This window comes from Oryctolagus cuniculus, chromosome 6, assembly GCF_964237555.1.
Source record: "Oryctolagus cuniculus chromosome 6, mOryCun1.1, whole genome shotgun sequence".
Taxonomy (NCBI): Eukaryota; Metazoa; Chordata; class Mammalia; order Lagomorpha; family Leporidae; genus Oryctolagus; species Oryctolagus cuniculus.
This window is the reverse complement of record NC_091437.1, coordinates 34,196,337-34,215,266: the sequence shown is the minus strand read 5'-3', so window position 1 is coordinate 34,215,266 and position 18,930 is coordinate 34,196,337. Positions and strand designations below refer to the sequence as shown.

The 18,930-nt window shown below is 46.1% G+C and overlaps 1 protein-coding gene across 22 annotated transcripts in view; it reads left to right on the top strand.

Annotated features, from left to right (window-relative positions):
* PPP2R2B (protein phosphatase 2 regulatory subunit Bbeta) overlaps nt 1-18,930 on the top strand; it is a 487,122-nt gene that overhangs the window by 373,948 nt on the left and 94,244 nt on the right. For all 22 annotated transcript variants that reach the window (XM_051843263.2, XM_051843261.2, XM_051843270.2 and 19 more), the window contains 3 exon segments: nt 4,114-4,211; nt 7,449-7,614; nt 13,230-13,342. In XM_051843263.2, the coding sequence (XP_051699223.1) occupies nt 4,114-4,211; nt 7,449-7,614; nt 13,230-13,342 (377 nt within the window).

Sequence of the window (18,930 nt, the reverse complement as noted above, 5' to 3'; positions counted from 1 at the left end):
CAGCTCTCTGCTATGGCCTGGGAAAGCAGTGGAAGATGGCCCAAGTCCTTGGGCCCCTGCACCCACATGGGAGACCTGGAAGAAGCTCCTGGCTCCTGGCTTCGGATTGGCACAGCTCCGGCCGTTGCGGCCAACTGGGGAGTGAACCAGCGGCTGGAAGACCTCTCTCTCTTGCTCTCTGCCTCTCCTCTCTCTGTGTAACTGACTTGCAAATAAATAAATAAATCTAAAAAAAAAAAAAAAAAAAAACAAGATTTAAAGGTGAAAACCATGCTGAGTTTGATAAATTATTGCTCTTTTTTTGATAAATTGATGTCTGTTTATCATGATTTCAGACAAACTTACTGTCCTTAAGTTTGTTAGCTTACTGTTACTTGTGAAACTTACTTTGTCCTGAGAAGCATGTGTTTTGCAGTTTAAGCTGCCCTACCAAAAAGCACATTGTAAACACAAGGGCATTTGTATGAGAGGCTTCAGGATCTTGGAATTGGAAGGCAGAGTGATTCATGAGTTTTGCATCAATTATGAAACAGTCACAGATGAAGATAAGAAGATATGGATGGGGCAGTAAACTCTTGAGTTAGACCCGCTGAGCAATGATAAATGAGTCAGGAAACACGGAAGTTCACAATAGGTATTAACTCGAGCTGCATGTTCCGATGGTGGGTAGGCGACAGCTTGTTGAAAACAAGCCCACATACATACCATGTGGCTAGCAGGATGGAAACAAAGGGAAGGCCTTTATTTCTTTTTTTTTTTAAGATTTTATTTATTTATTTATTTGAGAGGTAGAGTTACAGAGAGTGAGAAGGAGAGATGGAGAGACAGGTCTTCCTTCTGTTGGTTCACCCCCCAAATGGACGCAACAGCCGGAGCTGTGCTGATCAGGAGACAGGAGTTCCCTCCAGGTTTCCCACGTGGGTGCAGGGGCCCAAGAGACTGGGCCATTCTCCACTGCTTTCCCAGCCACAGCAGAGAGCTGGACTGGAAGTGGAGCAGCTGGGACCAGAACTGGTACCCATATGGGATGCCGGCACAGCAGGCGGAGGATCAACCTACTGCGCCACAGCACCAGCCCTGGGAAGGCCTTTATTTCAAAGTCTCTCCATGCCAGTCACCTTCTCCTGTACAAGAGTCTTGAGAGAGACATATCATTGAAGAACAATAACACTTGGAAAACAAAGGGGTGTTTTTAATAGCTGGGCTCATGCCTAATGGTTTGTAATGCAGAGCTCTGTGAATATTGGCTTGGGGCCTGTGACTTGGACTTCACGTTAAATCTTAGCTTGTTTTGACCTGTGCGGATCTGAAAGACATTTTCATATACTCTGGGTGGAAAGACAATGGTTATGTCATCCCTGGAAAAGCAAATTGTATTTCTCTTTGAGTGACTTCCTCTTCTTTTTTTTTTTTTTTTTTTTTCAAATGAACCACAGGGTCACACTGTAAAAAAAGCTACTTAACTCTTCTGATCCCCAATTTTATCAAGAGGAAAATTTTGTCTTTTAGTTCCAATGAAAAGATGTGGCAGCTGTCTTATGCTGTCTGTTGGCATGCCTGCCCAGGGGAAAAGCAGAAACTGCATATAAGCAAAATCTGAAAACTTGATTGTAACACATGAGCACAGCAAGACCTGGCTTCCCTACCACCTTCTCTTCCCCATGCTGCTCTTTGTCTCTGGGAAGTGTTTGAGCAATTTGAGATTCCCAGTAATCTAAAAGAAAGCCCCAAAGTGAAAAGAAACAGTGACACCCACGTTGGTTCTACCCAAGTCAGGAAGCTCTATTACATTTCACTAACTATTCAAGAAGAAACTGGAAGCAGTCACTAAAGTTAAAAATGGTTGCTTAGGGTTGGCATTGTGGTTAAGCTGCTGCCTGCATCCCACGTGAATGCTGGTTTGAGTCCTAGTGGTTCCACTTCCAACCCAGCTCCCTGCTAATGTACCTGGGAAAGCAGTGGCAGATGGTGCAAGTGCTTGGGCCCTGCCACCCATGTGGGAGACCCACATGAAGCTGCTGGCTCTTGCCTTCTGCCTGGTCCTGCCCCAGTAATTGCAGCCATTTGGGGGAGTGAACCAGTAGATGAAAGATCTCTCTGTGTGTCTCTTCCTCTCTGTCTCTGACGCTACCTTTCAAATAAATCTTTTTCAAAAGAAAAATTGCATGCTAGCACTCAGCGCTGTTCAGTCTTGGCATGTTGAGGCAACTACACGTGTAAAACAGTCACCTCGTGTCCTCTATGTATGAGTAATTTGCTAAGATGCACAAACTGAAGTGCAAGGAGGTGGTGAAATACTTCACCTAATGTGGCTGGATTTCCTTACTCAACTCAGGGGCACTCGTTATATAAATTGGCTTCCTAAACATCTATCAGGAGCTTTGCAGCTACATAACTTAATTTGTTTCTTTAAGGCTAGTTTATGGGAGGGATTTTCCAGTTTAGATCGCTGGTAAGACGTGGAGCAGCCTTTCCCTAATGAAGTCTCTATAGGCCAGAAGTCATAAACTCGCGACCCTCAAACAATATTCATGCCAGACAAGATTGATTTTTTTTCTTATGGCATTGAAAAAAATAGTTGCCAGTATATAATACTAAAATCTGATTTTTCAGTTTAAAAGAAATTACTGAACATAAGGCGATACACGTAATATTTTATGTAACCACTGGTTTATGCCAAATAGCCCTTTGTCCCTTAAAAGGAGATGTAAGCTTCCTAGTTCACCTGGTTTACCTCGTCCATGCTGCTTCCTGGCCTTGGAGGGCTTTGAATTTGCTACCTGTTGCGGCTCTCCTCTAAGAGGCCAGAATTAGAAATCATGAATTGTTCTCTAAAAGTGACTAAGGCTTGTCACTTATTTTTTATTTGTTTATTTTTTACTTTTGCACAGTGACTATGAGAAGCATTTTCCTTTTTGGAAAAATGACAGTTACTCTGTATAAAATGGAGAATTTTACACTAGTTACTTGAATAAATCAGGCATGCAGAGAAAATCCTCAAATAGTATAAAGGTAGGATCTGAAATTGCAATTACTCAAGGGTAATCGCCCGAGTTTTCTACCTCACTGTTTCCCCTTTGCTTTCCATACATAGACATCATATTCAGAATGTTCCGTAGTCAAAGACCATAGTCATAATTCCCCTGCCTCTTTTTTTCTCTTGTTCGGTCGTTCGTTCTTTTTTTTTTTTTTTAACTCATTTGCACTCTTGGTAGCAATTGTTGGAGCCCTGCAGGGGAATAATTGCAGGGGAATTAACCTCTGACATTTTTCTAAAAATAGCCCTACTAAATCTAATCATAGGTAATTTACCTGTCCATGTTCCTTGGGGGTAACCAGTGTTGAAAAAAGATTTGGCAGGCTGGCACTCCTTCAGCAATTACCTGGTGATGGGCGTTCCTGGTGCCTGTGCTTTTACCCCATTTAGAAGTGGAGTCCAAATTGCCCCCTCTGACCGCATGACCCTGTTTTCTCAGCACCCTTTCCCTTGAGTTTGAAGAAGTCTGGGCTCTTGCAGAAGGGTGTGTTGGGCCCACAAGAACTGGGAGAGCGTGGGTCACGCCAGAGCGTCTGGGGGGTCCTTCCTTGAATGTGTGACTGGCAGTATTCCCCGCCGTTTCTTTGTGCACTGCCCTTCCGTGTGCTGGGTCTGAGCATCCAAATCCGCTTCATCGCGGTCCTCAGTCCCAAGTTCAGTGACCACAACTGAAAGCATTTGAGCAAGTTTCTTGGTGCAGAAGAAAGGGAAAGAACAAGACCACCTGCCTGTTGAAGGGTCTCTGCTTGGTAGAAATTATTGAAGAAAAACACCATTTACCTGCGCTGTCAAGAAACTCATTTTCTCTTACCCAATACGCAAAGGTCTGAATGTGCTTGTTCCTTTTGTTCTCACCAGATGTGCTAAGAGGTGAAGCGCAGTGTGGGCATCTAGGAGATTGACTGCCCCAAGTCCCCTTCTAGTGCCACTCGAAATACTGAATGTAAAATCCTTGTAAATTCCACTGCAGCGACAGAGCCCTAAGCCCTTAAATGCGCGGAAAAAGAATGTCTATTATCTATCCTTTCAAAGTAAGTGTGCAGTTACTTACGTTGCCTTTGTCTTCTTCTTTTCAGCTGACATTATCTCTACGGTAGAATTCAACCACACGGGAGAATTACTAGCGACAGGGGACAAGGGGGGTCGGGTTGTAATATTTCAACGAGAGCAGGAGGTAAGTGGCAGTGAATGCAAAATGCCTGTTTGCTTCTCTTTTTCAAGGAAGCCTCCTACTGTTCTCTAATCCTCATGTGTCGCCCTTAACCTTGCTGCTTTGCTCACAAACTAAAAACTGCCAAAAAATCATTAATATCAACAGTTGCACATACAGACTCACAGAGGCCCCTTCAAAGACAGCCTGCTATGGGCATGGCCTTCCAAGGCTCGAGGCCTGGATATCAGACCCCCGTGATGACTCCACCGCTTGTCTGATCTGCAAACTTCCATGGGTGCTTGTTGAGCATCGTGACGCCTCCTTTTGGGGTGACAGTCTCCTTGAGCATGCGACAGTCAGTCTCCCTCGATTTTGGGTGGCTGCCAGAATAAGTTGAAGGTAAAAAGGAGTTGTATTTGCCAACGGATGGGAACAGGACAAGTGCGGTCAGCAGAGAAGAAAATGGAGTGCAGTTCCCATAAAGGGAATGCAATGTCCTGAAGTGACATCTGAACATGGCACATGGCTGGCACCGCCCCTGGCATAGGTGACACGAAGGTGCCCCGAGCTGAGCTCTATGGGCACCTCTGTTTGGGAGCAGAAGCGCTGACTTCCAGCGAGTTTCCAGAAGCCCATTTGTTTCCAAGACTTGGAATCCACTAGGAATTATTTCTCTTTTTCATATAAATTGAGATTGTGGGGTGTGTGTGTGTGTGTGTATGTGTGCATGCTTCTGCTTTGTCAGAATGAAATTATGGCCCAATTTGATTTCCTTGGCCTCCCCTGGCATGGTGGTGGAGCTTCCAGCAGGCGAGTCTGTGTCCCTAGTCCTCTCCCATCTGCCACTGCCTGCCTCTGAGATTCACCCAGCCCCCGGGAAGCGCGAGGAAGGCTTCACAGGAGACTGCCTTGGCAATTTAATGCCTGCTTTGTGCCTCAAAGCCATTTGCATTACACCTCCCCTCAAAAAAGGGAAGCCTCATTTAGAGGTGATATATTTGGTAATTGCACATTATTTGCAATTAATTTCTATAAGGGCATCATAATCCCTTGGGGTTCTGTATAAATTCAAGTGTTGAGCATTAAATCAGGCACCCAGCCTATTGCATCGGCCCTGGAAATGCGAAAATGTGGTTGGCAAGCAGCAACTCCTAGCTCTTCGTGACCTGGAATTTTTCCTGCTCTTCCAGAGCTGCCTTGTGCTAATTGGTCTGGCACATGCTACACACACTTGACAGTCTGATTTGGAAGGTAGCAGATCAACACTCGTATAAATTTATTGTTAAGGTGGACTGGCTCTCTCTGCAAGTAAGCAAGTGTGTCAGCAGTTAAAGTCCTCTGAAAATGAATTTCAGAACTTCTCTACATTTTTTTTAAAAAGCTCCAGTTGGATTCACTGTGATAAGAGGGTAGAACTGGAGGAGCTACTTAGCATGACCTACCTATGGCCACATGTGACCTGGTCTGCAGTTTCCGGTAGCTCTTCTTAGGGGTCTCCTATTTTAATCTCCTGAAATATTTAGGAAGCCTGATTCATTAGTGGAATGACAAGGGACATGTTTTCCAAAGCAGGGTGGTTTAGCTCAAGAAAAAATAAATGCCATTGAGGAAAAAGAATTTGCAGTTAAGTGTATGCTATTGTGTCAAGCTAGGGATTAAAATGAGAGCTAAACATGAGAAACCAAGCCAGGTGACGTCATATGGGGCAGACTTGGTTCTGGTTCTAGGATGCCTAGTCATGGAGAGCTTGTTTGTAGGAACCTCAGTGCCCACTCGGAAGTGTTTCACGCCGAGGGCAGCACCCTCCCCCATGAGTCAGTTAAGATGTGGGCTTGGATGTCCTCTATCCACCCGGCAATACAAAATTTTAAATGGAGCAGGTTTACTCCGAGTCAAGCTTCTGTGGCTGTTGTTTACTGAGAGCCAGGTTTGAACTGTTGTCCAGGTTTCTAACGCCTGAGTCTTGACTCTCTGGGCAGGACGGTCCTCCAGGGACTGAAACACCTCCCCCCCTCCCCTTCTTGTCTTTCTCTCTCTCTCTCCTCTCCCGTCCTCTTTCCCTTGTTCCTTTCTTGCCCTTGTGTTTCGTTTTCTCATCATTTATTTAGTTCCTGCTGTTTGCTCTTTAATCGTTGCTAGGGGAAAGCCAGAGGAAAAGTCTCATCGGCTGCATCGTGATACAGCTGGCATCTCTGAGTGCCAGTTTTGTCCCTTGTGTTAGGGAGGAAGAGAGAGAGAGTCGGATGCCCAGACTGGATCCTTGTGAGCTCTGTGACCTTAAAGAAACAGCTTACTATTTCTGACCCTCTTTTGTCCATGTCCCCGCCCTGCCTGCTTTTCAGATTCTGTGAGATTTTAAAAAGCCAGTGAAAATTGCTGAAGCTGCAATTTTGTACTGTTTGTAAGAGATTGCTACCAGTATACAAAGGGTCTTCAAAAAATTCATGGAAAAGGTGTACTGTGGGGGAAAAAATGCTTCTCCAAACTTTCTGCACCAGGATAAACTTCTCCTTTCATTCCATGTTCCCAATTACTTCTTGAAGGCCCCTTGCACAGGGACACCAGTGTGAGGTGGCTTACCTCATATCCAAGGCATACTTCAGAGTACAAAATATAAATATTGAAGCTGCTACTTAAACTGATTTTAAAATCTTGTCCTATTTTAACTTCTGTATCTGTGCTTGTGTTATGATATACACCATATATAAGTGCTGAAGTTCATGCATATAGGTTACAAATAAATATATGCATATTGAAGGTCTAAATATTTGCTAATGGGGAGCATGATCAAAAACTTTGGAAGAATGAGTGTTTAGACTAGCAGCTGAAGCATGCACATGCCATATTGGAGTTCCTGTGTGTGATTCCCGGCTCTAATGCGAGCCCTGGGAGCCAGCAGCGATAGCTCCAAGTTTTTGGGCTCCTGCCCTCCCACAGGGGAGACCTCAACTGAGTTCCCAGCTTCAGCCAGAGCCCAGCCTAGGTTGTAGGACACTGAGGTTATAAAGCAACTGATAGGAATGAGTGCGCACACGCTCGTGCGCGCTCTCTCTCTCTCTTAACATAAATAAAAATTTTTAAATAGCTTGAGAAGCCATTGAAGTAAGATAAAACATGGGGCTGTCCTCATCCTGGTTCTCATCACAGTGACTCTGCCCAAAAATGAAGAAAGAAAGAAAAAAGGGAATCGGTGATTTTGAAGTTGACTTCCATAATTTAATCTTCTATATATATATATTTTTTTTTCCCTTCCTGCAGAGTAAAAACCAGGTTCACCGCAGGGGTGAATACAATGTTTACAGCACATTCCAGAGCCATGAACCCGAGTTCGATTACCTGAAGAGTTTAGAAATAGAAGAAAAAATCAATAAAATAAGATGGCTCCCCCAACAGAATGCAGCTTACTTTCTTCTGTCTACTAATGGTACGTGAACTTATCCTGTTTGATGTTTGGGGAGATACCAGTCAGCCAAGCTATATATATTTCAGTCTGTCTTAGCCTCCATTTCCTTCCTACCTTGTGGGCTGGTAAACATGTAGAAACCACCTTTGCAAGATGCCTGGAAGAGTGCCTGGCACATACAAAGCGTGCCCTCAGTACATGGTAGCCATTCTGTTTTAAAATATCAAATTTATGACCCAATTATGTGAAACTGGTGATCTGCAGTTTTCAATGGCTGTAGATTATTTGCAGGTGTTTTTGGAATGTGACTTCCTGTCTTCAGATTCACTGAGTGTTATTCTGGGAATACATTTCAGGAAACTCGACATGGCGTCTCCGTGAGTTTGGCACACTAAGTAGAAGTTATTAATCCCTGAATGTATTTCAGGGCCTGTGAAGCAGATGGCTGTGTCTCTCTGACAAAATCAAGTTCCAAGCTAGGAAGGAGCACACGTCGAGAAGAGAACAGGGACCCTAACAGAGAACTGGGCAAATCATTCTCTCTCTGGTCCCTTTATATTCTCTTTGTACTGTTTGTTGCTATAAATAGGTCAGAGCGGGAGAATGTTAGAGGTTGGGTAGAGGGCCAGATGCAATGCTCGGATACAAGCAGGAAGCCTTTGTATGGTGGCAGTGCCCGCCCTCCAGCCTCCTAAACCACGGCCGAAAGAAACCATCCATGTCCAGGCAGTTTGGAATAAAGCTACACGTTAAAGGGTGTCGGTTGAGAAGTGTAACAACTAAGAGGATTAGTATATTCAGATGACGCATCTTCCCCCAAACAAATAAATGGGCAAGCGACGCATTTCGTCCTGTGTGTGAACCTCTGAGGAACACATTTAAATTTAAGTCACGAAGCTAAGGATTTGCTTTTTCCCTGTACCGAACATCTAAAAGAAAGGGAAGTGCTCACCTGAAAAATGCAGAAGATGTGCATCATGCAATCAAACATTCATATTTTTAAAAAACTGAGGAAGCACAATAAAAGGTTGATCATGATTAATTTTTAATTGCGTTTTGTGGATGACTTATGAATGCATTCCTTTTATTCTTACTTTTTATATTATAATAAGCCATATTAATCTTAGAACAATGAAAGGGACACAGTTCATCATGTGTAAAAATACCAAATATGAGGCTAGCATACAGATCTTCGAAAGGGCCCTTCTGAAACAGCCCATTTAAGCTTATCCAAGCAGGTCTCATCTAACACAACAAGATCCCCACTCACCTGTTTCTCCAGATTACAGGTCGTTTCGTTCTTCCTCATAACTCGTTTTCTTGTCCTGTTCACCTTCTGTGAATCTGATTTCGTAGAAGCCAAGCCACGTGCATTTGTTAGAATTTCTCCCCTTCCAGTTGGGCTGCTTCTGTTTGTTTCGCTCACGGGCTCTGTAGATTGAACACTATTCAAAATAAGAGACTTCTGATGATTTTTACTTCATTACTTCTACGGGAGGAAATTTGCTTTCTATAACTAGCTTACTGTATGTTATGAAATTTAGCCTATTGATTATTGCAATGCAATTCAAAGAGTTATTAACTACTTTGTGTTGGGGGAGGGGATGTGAGAGAAAGTGAAATGCAATGAAGATTAATTATATAGCGTAATGTTCTGTTAATTGAGTTTTTAAGTAGTTTTTTGATTAACAAGGATATTATCTTTCCATTTGGGATGCTATTTCATACGCCAACATCATCTCAAAATGATTCTTAAAATAAAAATCCCCATGTTCTTGTATGATTTTCTTCTTCATACTAATATTGAGGTTGAGATTCTCCCTTAAGCCAAATGGGTTAACATGCAAAATTTAATGGGAGACAATTGGAATTACTGTACAAAAGAGAAAATGAAGATAGATGATAAGATGGTGTTAAAACCTGCCACGAGTGATGATGAAGTGCTTAGAGAAGCAGCCAGAAGGAAGAAGAAGGCATTACTCACAGTAACAGGCGCACGTTCCTTGGACTTGGAGCCACGAAGCTTCAAGACACCGAGTCAGGAAGAACCATGTGCTCATAAAGTCAAGAACGACTCCAGGCAACACAACTATGGGGAATTGGATGGAATTTGCCATCAATTATCTTTTTTTAAGGAAAAAAAAAAAAGTATGCTCATCTCATTATAGTTGGGTACAATTTTTACTTTCTGCTAGGAAGATATTTTCTACATTATGATTTTTAATGAAAACTAAACCAACATTCATTTGTGAAGCTTGACCTTTAAGTTATTTGCCATATGATGACACATGGCTGCATTTAGCTTCCTACTCCTGCCTTAATACCTGTGATGAGAGTGGAAGGTTCAGAAAATTTGTTGTGCTTGCTCTAAAGTAGTACACATTTATTATTTTAAAAATGGAAAAAACAGAAGCAAAATGAAGACAGTAGAACTGCTTCCATCAAGAGATAACTACTGGTTATGTCTTTTTAAAAAAAAAACAGCAACCAGGCATAGGTTGCTTTATAATAGAAACGTGTATAGTCTATAAACTACTTTGTAACCAGATTTTTTTAATTTAATTAATTACAGGAATGTCTTACTAATTATTAAAATTATTTCAAAATACCATAAGACTTTCAGTGCCTTCATAATGTTCCCCTGTATGATTTACTAATAAGTCTCTCACTACTAGCTCTTGAGCCATTAACAAATTCTCACTGCTGTAGATTATATTTTATGTATTATATCCTTATAAATATATATAGAGATACACACTGAATAGGTAAATAGATAATTAGGCAAAGTACATATTATAAACTATGCATACTGATTAAAATATTTAAAAATTACCTATAAACATTGAAAATTTTCTTACTGGCTACCTCTGAGAGCTTTTAATCTTTTAGCTTTATATTTATTTTCACTTTCTAAGACAGTGACATGTACCACTTGTATATTAAAAAGATGGAAATGAGAAAGTAGAAAATCTGTATATGCAATGCTATTGTTTGTAACACCCCTGAAATAAGGCATAGACAAAATACTATTAGGATCTATGCAAAATGTTGGCAATGATTGTCCCTGATTAGCATCATTAGAAGTGATTTTTATTGTTTCTCTTTTACCTATGATTTCTATTTCCCTGAATAACAATTTGTCAATCGTGTTCAAGAAAACCTAAGACAAAAATGGCCTTGCCAGTGGGATAGGATCCATTTCAAAGCCTAGCAATAGGACATGTTTGGTGCGAAATTCACTGATTCTGGGCTTCTTCTAAGCCACAGCTGAACAGGAGCTAATCAAGTGGCTCCATAAATAAGGGCCGTGTTTTATTTTCTCACCCGAGAAAGCAGCTCGGTGTGCCGCAGCATCTCCAGAGCGGCGCTGGCGTCTAGAGAGCAAATTCTAAATTAAGCCCGCAGCTGGGAAAGGCAGCTCTACCTTTTGCCCCAGCATGAGCGAGGGTGAGCACACGGCCGGGAGCATGCAGCGGGCGTGCTTGGACGCGTGGCTGGGTGTGCCAGCAGACGCGTGCCCGATAGGAGAGACGAGAGGGCCACGGATCTGTGCCCAGAGCCCCCTTGTTTCTGAGTGGGGCACTGAAGACCCTGAGGACAAGGCTCCTGCTCCTGACGTGTTCCAGGGAGGCAGTGCCAGGCGCCAGCGTCCCCTGCTTACACAGGCCTGCACTGCAGGGACAGAGGCGTGCTGGTGGTGGTGCGCAGGATGTGTGGAGAAACAGAGGAGCAAGATGGTACGCGGTGGGAGTGGTGGGTAGCAAAAGAGAAAGGAAATCCTAATAAAGGCAGGGCCGGCTTTTCTCCACCCACCGTAGAATGAAGACGCTGGATGTGCTGATGTCAGTGGGATGAAGCTGAAGCCATCAGAGCAGCGTGTTATTACGGCAGGCTGTCACCCAATTTGCTAATTCCAGTGACAGCTGCCATTTGTGGGCCATCATTAGGAGCCCAGCACTGTGTGACACACTGTGCGTGCCGTGATCTGCGATTCGCTTCGTGCCCACAGGGCCCCACGAAGAAGACCCTGTTTTCCCTCAGCTTAGGAATAAACCGAGACCCAGAGAAACTCAGGGTGTTGATTCGTCAGGGTGACACACGGGGGGCCTACACTCAGACTTGCTCATGGCTGATCTGAAATTCAGATGTAACTGGGTGCTCTGTAGCTTTCTCCCTGCTAAATGTGGCACTGTGACGTGTCCGTCGCTCGGGACACCAGCCCTGTGCCTTCTGTGTGGGAAGCACATCCTTGGCCACGTGGCTGGTTGAAACTGGAATGAGGACTGGGCCCCGGCTTAGTGGGCTCCAAAGCCTTGTACAGGACACGAGGGAAAATGCAGCAAAGGCAACCAAGCCCCGCCTTCCTGAAAAGCAGTGAAAACCAGGAGGACCAGTTAAGGCCGGATCAGATAAGGAAGGTCCCCAAAGGCGTGAGACCCACAGACACCATTTGCCTGGCCCTAACATGTTTCCTTAAAAAGTGGAACTGAAAGCCTACAGGCTGATGCCCAGTCCCCGGAGCACCTGTCCGCTTCGATTCACTTCCCTGGCCTGGCCGACCCCCGTCAGCGCTGGACGTCTCCCCTCTGTTTTAGTGCTATGGAGAATGACGGGCATTGTCGAGTGGCATAGTACCAAGGGGAAGAGGGAGTTCCCAGCTCCAGACTCCAAGGAGACAGCAGTGGGAAGCAAACAGCTTGATTCCTCCGCTTAGCCTTGTCTGTCCCTGAGTGTTGCTAGACACACACACCCCATACATAAGATCCATCCATTGAGCCAAATACTTGTTCAGTATGAGCTGTGTCCTAGTCGCTGCTCCAGGTAGTGAACAAGGTAGGATCCCTGCCTCCCGCGATTTTACATGCTGGTGAGAGACATGTCAACAGATCCCAAGCAGCCAACCAACTTGGAGGTGGTAACAAGTGCTATGGAAAAAAATAAAGCAGCGAAAAGGAGATAGCGCGTGGGAATACGGACAGCATCCTTACGTCCATCTCCTGGAGGCTGGGACTTGAACAGCAAGAGAAGTGAAGGGGCCAGTTATGTGACAAAGAGGAGGAAGGACTTTCCCGGTGGAAGACACAGCACGAACAAAGGCTCTGGGGGCAGGATTGGGCTTGATGTGTACAGGGGCAGTGAGGGAGAGAGGGACCGAGGGTGGGCGGCAGGATGAGAAAGGCTGAGGGAGCTGCGAGTGCAGATCCTGAAGGGACTTTGAGGACATGGCGAGAGCGGTGTTGACACAAGGCAGGATGCTAACAGAGAGCTGGGTAACCAGCTTACTTCCTGGAATTTTGAGTTTTAGAGCTGTTTGCCGCAGAAAGGGCTAGGACAGGTACGCGGTCAACTGTGCTTACTCTGATACGGTGCTAGTGTTTGCCCTGAACGAGCTGAGTTACTGCATAAGCTGTAGAGTGAGCAGCCCCTCGGGCACTGCCTGTGCTTCTGTTCTGAACCCTGAGCCCTGCCTTCCATGGCAGATTTGCACGCTGCGGCTCCTGGATGATTTGTTTCCTTCATTACCTCCACCTCGCTCTATTCCCCCAATCTATCTCCCCCCCCCCAAAAAAAAAAAACCTTGACAAGTTTTCTTTCCACTGTGTTTGTGACTGCCCCTGCTTGCCCTCCCTCCACAGATAAAACTGTGAAGCTATGGAAAGTCAGCGAGCGTGATAAGAGGCCAGAAGGCTACAATCTGAAGGATGAGGAGGGCCGGCTCCGGGACCCTGCCACCATCACAACCCTGCGGGTGAGCGCTCACAGCCACTGCGGCCACTGTAGGGGGGGGGGGGCAGGGCGGGGGTGCACTCCATGTCAGCCATGCTCCTGCTGCTGCAACAGCCTTGTTGGTGGCGGCTATCACGTGGGAGTGAGGGCACTTGGGCAGGGACTCAACCTGCCCCAGTCTCTCGTGGCAGATGGAAGAGTGGGAAAGGTGCCAAGCCCTAAAGCCTACAAATCCATGCATCTCCCTTTGTCCCTGAGGACTTGCCCAGGTGGCCACTGCCATCCGTTACGCTGTCCTTAGCTTCTGTCTGCTCGCATTAGCTCAGATGTCTGGAGCACCTTATGCTCTCAAAGTCCAGGGGGTGGGACTACCCAGACAGGAAGCTGGGATCTTGTGATCTGGGCATCAATTTCAGAACCCAACTGGAGTAGGTTCGAATTCTACCCCTTCCCGGAGTCCCACAGTCATTTAACCTTTTGCGATTTAGCCACATGAGTTCTCTGGGATCTCGGCTTACAGCAGGGTGAACGTGGTACCTATGGCTCGTGGGCTTAGGAAGATAAAATGCCAGGAGGGTGGAAAGCCCTTCTGTGGCTGATACTCAATCCGCACTCCGTAGTCTTAGAGCAGCTTCCTGCCTGCCCTCCAGAAATGCAGTCTGCCGAGGAAGGAAGATTTTTTAGACTAAAACACAAATGATCGTGACAGCAAATAGAATAAGGCAAACGCACATAAAGAGATTGTCAGAGAGCTGCCGTTTGATCAAAGGAGGGAGAAATTACATTTGGTTCTGGGAGGCCAGGAAAGGCCTCATTGGAAAGTGCTGGAAAAATGGATTTTTAAAAGCAGACATTTAAGGCAAGGCACTCTAGGTGTAGTTTAAAGTGGCTTAGGGCTGAATGATGAGTTTCGCTTTTAATGTGTTCCGTATTGAGTGGTAAAGCAGACCACGCCAGAATCCACCAAGCCCCTGAGGACTTTTAAAACTGTAAAATAGGCACTGGGAGACACCTGCCGCTCTTCTGAGGACCCAAACCTGGGTATGCCTCCTAGGCTTCATATCCGAGTCATGGCACCATTATGTCGCTCCCCCATTCGCGGAGGAACGACACCAGACCCTGCGCTGTTCTTTTGTCTGCTCAGCCCTTCCCGGGTTGGCTGCTGACCCCTCCACCTCCGTGGAGGGGCGGCACCCCCTGCCACTTTCCCCTCTTCCGCGGAGGAGCGGCACACTGCCGGCCGGCTCTCTCGGGGGCTGCTCAGATGTTCCTCAGGTGTTCCTGGTGCGTGTTGTCTCTCTCCTCCTTTATAGTCCTCTTCCACCAATCCCAACTCTGCTGCCCACACGCCGAGCATGCTGCTCTCCTCCAATCAGGAGTAGGATCAGCTCCTGCAGCTTATCAAACTGATGAGACAGCTGCGTAGAGGTTGTTTGGTCTCTCTCTCTCAGCGCCATATTGTGGGAGAGCAGATGCATAGAATAAGTCTTAATTCCAGTAACTTAGTCTAGTCTCAGTTGCTCCCCACACCTGGGGATGGTGAAGTACATGCGGGGAGAAGCAGCTCTGGCCTGGGAATAACCGTGGAAATGAGAAGTGGCTGGACACCGTCGGCCTGCCTGGCCGGCCTATTTATCCATGCGTTCGTTTGCTCGTGGCTCTGTCTGTGCTGTTTGGACACGGATTCTGTGGCAGGCTGTTGGACGTTTCCCAGTTGAGTGCCTTTGGAAGCAGGAAGTGTTAGCTGCTGCTTTGTCTGAGCCAGTGCCTTCAGGTCCCCCTCGTCAGACAGTGGAAGAGTCCTTGCCCACCCTTGATGCCCTAAGCGTGCAGAGGTGTTGGAGGCTGGGGGGTTGAGCAGCGAAGGGTACCAACGCCAAATCTGTTTGGCTCCACTACTCTCTGGCTGATGGCATTGAATGTTTTGTGCCCCCAGTGTCTCACCTGTATAAGAGGGATGATAATAGGCCCTACTTAGCAGGGTTGTGCGGATTCAATAAGATATTGTATGTAATGAGGAGCTTAGCCTGTGTGATGTCTGGAACACAATCAATAATGTTAGTTTACTGGTACTGTCTCATCATCATTATCAGCACAGCTGTTATTACCCCCTGCTGATAATAGACATACATGAGAAAATTCACATTATTTTTTATACTGTTTTTATACTATTGTATTCACTCTACCAATGAGTCACTGGCATCTACTAAGGGGCTTGGATTGAGCTGGTGACAGAAGAAAATTCCCATCAGAACCTCACAGTCCTGTGGGGAAAACAAATAAATTGGGTGCCGTGACCGCCTGCCTAGACTTGACCTTGCCCTTGTTTTCCGTGTGGATGGAATCACTCAGATGCCCTCTGTAGCCCCTGCTGTGCATTCCTGTTGCTCATGGTACCTTAAAGCTTTAGATATCTGTGCTTAGGCCAGCACCGTGGCTCACTAGGCTAATCCTCTGCCTGGCGGCGCCGGCACACCGGGTTCTAGTCCCGGTTGGGGCGCCGGATTCTGTCCTGGTTGCCCCTCTTCCAGGCCAGCTCTCTGCTGTGGCCCGGGAGTGCAGTGGAGGATGGCACAGGTCCTTGGGCCCTGCACCCCATGGGAGACCAGGATAAGTACCTGGCTCCTGGCTTCGGATCAGCGCGGTGCGCAGGCCGCAGCACTGGCCACGGCAGCCATTGGAGGGTGACCCAACGGCAAAAGGAAGACCTTTCTCTCTGTCTCTCTCTCACTGTCTAACTCTGCCTGTCAAAAAAAAAAAAAAAAAAAAAAGATATCTGTGCTTAACCCTCTGGAGAATAGCGTCCCTGTGAAAAAGAGGAGGAGGGCTGACTTAGTTTCCGTTAGAGGGGCCAGTGTGGTGGCCTTTGGAATTAAGCCCTCTACTTGAAATATTAGAGGGCCAGTTTGAGTCCCAGCTGTACCCTTCTGATCCAGTTCACTGCTACTGCACCTGGGAAAGCCGCAGAACGTGGCCCAAGTACTAGGGCCTTGCACCCCGAGGGAGACCCAGACAGAGTTCTGGACTCCTGGCTTCAGCCTGAACCAGCCCCGGCCATTTGCAGCCATTTGGGGAGTAAACCAACAAATGAAAGATAACTCTGTCTCTCACTATCTCTTTTACTTTGCCTTCAGATAAATAAATCTTTCAGATAAATAAATCTTCTAAAGGTTTATTTATTTATTTATTTGAATTACAGAGTTACAAAGAGGGAGGCGGAGCAACAGAGCTAGAGAAATTGTGTGGTTCACTCTCCAAATGGCTGCGGTAGCCAGGGCTGGGCTGGCTGAAGCCAGGTCTCTCAGGTGGTTGCAGGGGTCCAACTACTTGGGCCATCTTCTGCTGCTTTCCCAGGTGCATTAGCAGGGAGCCGATCAGAAGTGGAGCAGCCAAGACGCCAACCAGTGCCCATATGGATGCCAGTGTCGCAGGTAGCACCTGCGCCACAGCGCCGGCCCCAATAAGTAAATCTTTTAAGAATTACATTGTGTCCGCTAGAGCAGAGTCCATCCTCCCCATGGCAAGACAAGGATGCTAATGAAGTGGACGTCATGTCACACAGGAGGGGACCCTGCTGTGTGGCTGAGAGTGGTCAGTCCCGATTCTGGCTCTGGTGTGACCCTGGCTGATGAAACATTGCTTCCCCACCAGCAGGGGACTGGGCAAGGTGGGTTCCTGAGGCCCATCCCTGTCTGGGAGATACAAAGGAATCTCCGTGTGCAACAGCTGCCCCTGGGGGTTGAGACAAGGAGGTCTGTGGTCAGTGGACTCCATGGTCCCTAGGGCCCCCTGGAACTGCTGTTTTGTGAGCATCTGTTATTTTTCAGTCATTTTAGCAATTTGAGAAACAGGTGTGCTATAAAGTTATAAATACCCATAGGATTTCACTTTCTCTCCCTTCGTAGGCTGTCAAATTTCCTGTGTTTCAGTGTAAACGTGCCCACCCCAGTGTTCTTTCTTTTGATACAAACACTGAAAAGCCTCCCTTCCTTTTTGAACCCCATGCAGAAGAAAGAAAACCTAGGTGACCGTCAAGACAGTAGATCCAGAACAGTGACTCCAAACAGAGAAGGCGCTGACATAGTAATCAGACTATAATTTACCAACAGGCTCTGCTCTTGCAATTTGCATTGCCAGCAATTGTGTCTTTTTTCGCCTCCCTGTGCTATGATTACCTCTCGCTCACTTTCCCAGTTTCCGGTTGTACGTGGGTCTGGAGAATGAGAATATTTAACAATACCCGACAGCTGATTAATCCTCTCTGTGTAATGAACCTGTTCTGTGTCCGTGCCGAGGCTCAGCTTTCCAAAGGAAGACTGTGGCTTTTCCTGTTGTTCATGGAAGATAGCCTTTCAAATCCAATCACATGCTACCAGCAAGAGCCTATGAGAAGCACTTCTGTGAAAACTGCCGTCTCCCTCTCAGTAGTGTAACAAGTCATGATAGTAACTTAATAACACTTGTGGTGTAAAGTGCCATTTCCCTCACCAAGTGCTCTCCTGCCTAATGCCTTGCTTCATCTTCAGACCAGCCGCAGAGGAGGTCAGGACAGGTATTGGCAGGTGGACATGCTGGCCTTGGGGGTTTATTGAGCATTTGCTATATCCCGCACACCATGCAACATGCACTCTATCTGTATTAACTACCTCAAGAGGTGCAGTTCACTGGTGAAGGGTCCGTTTTAACAGAGGAGGCTCCGAGAGATTAAGTTAACACAACCAAGATTGTGCAGTGCTGAGGGTCAGAAGTTGACCTCTGTGGCTCTGGGACTCAGGTCCTGCAAACTGATGCAGACTCAGAAAGTGAAAGTGACTCCAATGTCCATCTATGTTCATTCATTCCAGGGCTGTGGCTCTTCAACTTGGAATCAAACATTTGGACTTTAGCTGTGGTTGTCTATGAATAATTAGTGCATTATTATTCCAGGCCATCCAGGGGATGGATAGATGAATCAATCAGTCAATCTCTCTCTCCCTCTTACACACACACACACACACACACACGCTCGCTAAGTTTCCAGATCCCTGACCTCAGCATGGAGAAGTCTCATGCAGTTCTGCTTAGCAAGATCCTTCGTGCTTCCTCAACCTCTTAATACCCAGGGGCTAGCAGGCCCCAAAGCCCATTCTAGGCAACGGACCTGGTGTTCAAGTGATTTAATGAGCCTGGCTGGGCTTGGAGCTGGCTGGTGAGAAATCACACTTAGCATACTTCTCCCTGCAGGATGAGCCTGGAGGCATTGTTTTCCTCATTACGATTGGCTGCCAGTGCCCTGGGAGCCTTGGCCAGGTTGACATCAGCTTTTTAACCTGATATAAATATAGTATCTAGAAGGTTTGAGCTCCTGAGCTGTGACTTGTCACAACTTGTCTCCCAAAACAATGAAGAAGCTATAATGAGTTCAGATGGGTTTCATCCAAATACCCTTTATAAATAATAGGAATAATAATGACCAGTAAAATGAGGGGTCTTCAGAAGCATTGTGGAAAAAAAAAAAAAACTATTCACAGATTTCAATTTATTTTGCTCCAAAATGAACTTTTCTAATTCCCAGTTTCCATGAACTGTTTGAAATACCCTTATAAGAATAGCTATGACACTTGGAGTACT